This window comes from Orycteropus afer, unplaced genomic scaffold, assembly GCF_000298275.1.
Source record: "Orycteropus afer afer isolate SDZICR_OR568_19922 unplaced genomic scaffold, OryAfe1.0 scaffold02310, whole genome shotgun sequence".
In the NCBI taxonomy this organism is placed as follows: domain Eukaryota; kingdom Metazoa; phylum Chordata; class Mammalia; order Tubulidentata; family Orycteropodidae; genus Orycteropus; species Orycteropus afer.
This window is the reverse complement of record NW_006923897.1, coordinates 4267-8280: the sequence shown is the minus strand read 5'-3', so window position 1 is coordinate 8280 and position 4014 is coordinate 4267. Positions and strand designations below refer to the sequence as shown.

Sequence of the window (4014 nt, the reverse complement as noted above, 5' to 3'; positions counted from 1 at the left end):
CACATGTTCTATGGCCAAGTAATCCCACTCTTGGGTATAAAACCAACAGAAACACACACAGACATACCAAAAGACACATACAAGAGTATTACAGCAGTGTTTTTCCAAAGATTCATGGAAACAATTAGTTCAAGTGATTGGTACACCATGCAATCCTCAGCGTATATGACTATGAGACCAGAAGAACTAGATGGTGCCCGGCTATGACTGTCAGCCACTTGGAGGGGGATCTATGTAAGAGATCCTCGATAGAGTGGGGGAACAATGTGGAACAAAACTCAAAATCATTTGGGGGGGAAAAAAAAGGGACCAGGTTTGTTGGTCTGATAAGAGCCTGATGGAACCACTGACACTATGGCCCATAGCTGTCCTTCAGGCCTGGCATTGAACCCACACCTGTGGCTTGCAGCCAAACAAAAGACAGGCATATGAGGTGAACATTTACACTAGGTAGATACACTCCTTGGAGAGAATAATCATGGGAGAATAGAAGGGCTGTTTATGCACAGGGAGACAGCTTAGGGGGCAGGGGTGAATGCAGGGATGGGCAGAGGGAAGAGGTAACTATGGGGAGGAAGTGGGAGGGGAGCTGTTGAATTGTAGTAAATTGTAGTCAGTGTCAAGAAACAAAGTGTATGTAAACTGCTGTATGGAAAGTGAATTTGCTCTGTAAACTTTCACCCAAATCACAATTGAAAAAACAAAAACAGTATTACAGCAGTGTTTTTATTATAACACAAAACTTAAAAAAATACAAATGTTCATCAACAGAATAGTATATTTTTAAGATGTAACAGTATACAGGATGAAAATAAATACATATTGCCATATGCAATAATATATGAATCTTAAAATAATGTTGAGTGAAACCAGACAAAAAATTAATGATGTATAATAAAATATAAAGATTTACAACATGCAAAAACTACTTCACAATATTTATACCATTGAAATAGTTATCTTTGGGGAAGTAACAACTATTTTTTATTCCACAGAGTGCAATAAGAAATACAGTTCATATTTTCTTTCTCTTATGGAGATTGGTGCTTACAATTATTTTATACCTTACCTCTGCTTGTGTGTGTGCATATGTATTTTTAAATAAACTATCTGATTCAGCAGTAGTTGAAAACTTAAAAAAATAACTTCATTGCTGATAGAATTTAGTAATAATAATTATACCCATTTTGTATAATAACCAATAGATAATTCAACTGATGACTGTTATTACACTTGTGATTAAAATTGTTATTACAACATGTTTGACCATGCTTTTTATTAAGTAAAAAGTTCATAATGACTTGAAAAGGCTTCACAAAGAAATCACATTACTTATTGCATTTCCATGTTTTCTCCTTTGTGAGTTCTCTGGTGGGCAATGAGGTTTCTCTTATAACTGAAGGATTTACTGCACTCATTACAAATATAAGGTTTCTCCCCTGTGTGTGTTCTTTGATGTACAATGAGATTTGTCTTCTGACGAAAACACTTCCCACATTCATTACATTTATATGGTTTCTCTCCTGTATGAGTTCTTTGATGATGAATGAGATACGACTTCCTGCTAAAGGCTTTCCCACACTGAGAACATTCATAAGATTTCTGCCCTGTATGAATTTTCTGATGCACAGTGAGGGTTGCTTTCTGGCGAAAGGACTTTCCACATTCATTACAAACATAGGGTTTCTCCCCTGTATGAATTCTCTGATGTAGATTGAGATTTGTCTTCTGACTAAAGGATTTTCCACATTCATTACATTCATATGGTTTTTCTCCTGTGTGAGTTCTGTGATGATCAATGAGGTATGACTTCATTCTAAAAGCCTTCCCACAGTGAGGACATTCATAGGACTTTTCCCCAGTATGTGTTCTCTGATGTGCTACTAGGGTTGTCTTCTGGCGAAAGGACTTCCCACATTCATTACAAATATAGGGTTTCTCCTCATTATGAGTTTTCTCATGGAGAGCAAGGGTTGTCTTCTGGGTGAAGGACTTCCCACATTCATTACAAATATAAGGCTTCTCCCCTGTATGAGTTCTCTGATGTACAGTAAGGTTTGCCTTCTGGTGAAAAGACTTCCCACATTCTTTACAAATATAGGGTTTCTCCCCTGTATGAATTCTCTGATGTAGAGAGAGTGTTGTCTTCTGGCGGAAGGACTTCCCACATTCATTGCATTCATATGGTTTCTCTCCTGTGTGAGTTCTCTGATGACGAATGAGGTGTGACTTCAACCTGAAGGCATTCCTACATTCTGGACATTCATATGACTTCTCCCCTGTATGTGTTCTCTGATGATCAGTAAGTGCTGTCTTTAGGCGGAATGACTTACCACATTCATTACAAACAAAGGGTTTCTCTCCTGTGTGAGTTCTCTGATGATCAATGAGATATGACTTTCTTCTAAATGCATTTCCACATTGAAGGCATTGATAGGGTTTTTCTTCTGTGTGAATTCCCTGATGCAGAATCAATACTGACTTCCTGCAGAACGATTTCCCACATTCAGGGCATGTATGTTTTTTTTCAATATTGGTTGCTCTTCTCCTTTTACTATATTCAGATAGATTTCCCCCTCTGTAAGTCCTATTATGTGTAATTAAGACTCCCTTTTTAAGGAAGGATTTCTCGTGTTCTTTATATCCAAGTGATTGTACTGGAGTTTCCATCTTCTGATACTGACTAAGTACTTCATTATGACTGAGAGCTCTCCCACTTTGTTTATAGGATTTGACTCCAGGATGAGATATCTCTTGTTTAGTACTGAGGAATGATTTCCCATATCCATTACATTCACTAAGTCTCTTTCTTGCAGGGCTTAGATTATTGATGATTAATTCTGAAACATTTTTCAAAACTGTTCCAGGAGTACCATATTCAGAGGGGAGATTTTTTAAATTAATAGGATTTTTGCTTAGAGTAAATGTCTTTTCGTATATATTACCTTTCTCCTTAATCAGTTTTTTGTGGTTGATGAAAACAACTGATCTAGAATATTTATCTTGGTGTTCTTTGGATTTCATTAAGAAGTCTTCAGTTTTCCAGCTTTCTTCTAGAAAAGAATACAATTAATAACAATTTGTGAATCTTCATATATTTGTTACGGAAAGGAATTGTACTAGGACTGACTGGTTTCAGGCCTAGCATATGAGGTAAAAATGAACCCAGGAAAAATGACTCTCTGGCTGGGAAGAACCAAAAACCATTATCAAGAACCCTACTTCATTGAAAAAAAGGCAGAAAAAAAAAAAATTAGTACCTTTTGCCCCACAACTTGTGAAATGAACAAAAGAAGCAGAGAGCATAAGACAAAGAATAGTAGAAGAGGGACTATTTCATGGATAGGTGAACTCACAGGCCTATCAAGAAAGGGCACTGAACTGTTAAGTAGGATGGCCAAGAAAAATTTGTTGAGAGAATAAATGAGAAGATAGATTACTTTTGGAGGGCATAGATCAGAAACTATAGTTTCATATACTCACACATAGAATAATGTGGTGAAACACTTCTAGGTTTTTCCTCTTTCTTTTTATGTCACCAACAATGGCAAATTAATTTTTTCCAGGATCAATTTTCTAGTGTTTAGAAAATAAGTGGACAGTCTAGAATCTAGTCCTCTATATAGCTAGAGACATTTTGTCTTGTAAGGCAAAAACATTTCCAACAGGGACTTTAATATATTTACTGCTGCATTCAGATTACTGCTACTATAAACTGAAATTCTCCCAACCATCAATTTTAACTCTTCCTATTTTCAATTTGCTTGGTTTTCTAGGATTAAGGAAAGACTGGTTAAAGTCTTCTCCCAATGCAGTAACAGTCCTTAACTCCAGTTTTTCATATGGCGGAAGACAAGGGTCAGATTCACTCATTAACCTTAACTTGCACTTTTTTTCTTTAATAAATGTATAGCTATACTTCACTTTTGTTACATTGCTATCATCCACATGTAGTAAGCAATGTTAAAACTGGGCTCTAAAATCATCTTTTTCTTCCTTGAGTCTATTACTGCC

General features: G+C 36.3%; 1 protein-coding gene across 1 annotated transcript; it reads right to left on the bottom strand.

The window, feature by feature from the left end:
- Window positions 1–1332: 1332 nt before the first annotated feature.
- ZNF567 (zinc finger protein 567) lies at window positions 1333–3053 on the bottom strand (the record flags this gene model as incomplete). The annotated part of the gene is made up of 2 exons (XM_042783500.1): window positions 1333–2840; window positions 2946–3053. Coding segments are annotated over 2 exons (1616 nt in total), but the record flags the coding sequence as incomplete, so codon positions are not given.
- Window positions 3054–4014: the final 961 nt, after the last annotated feature.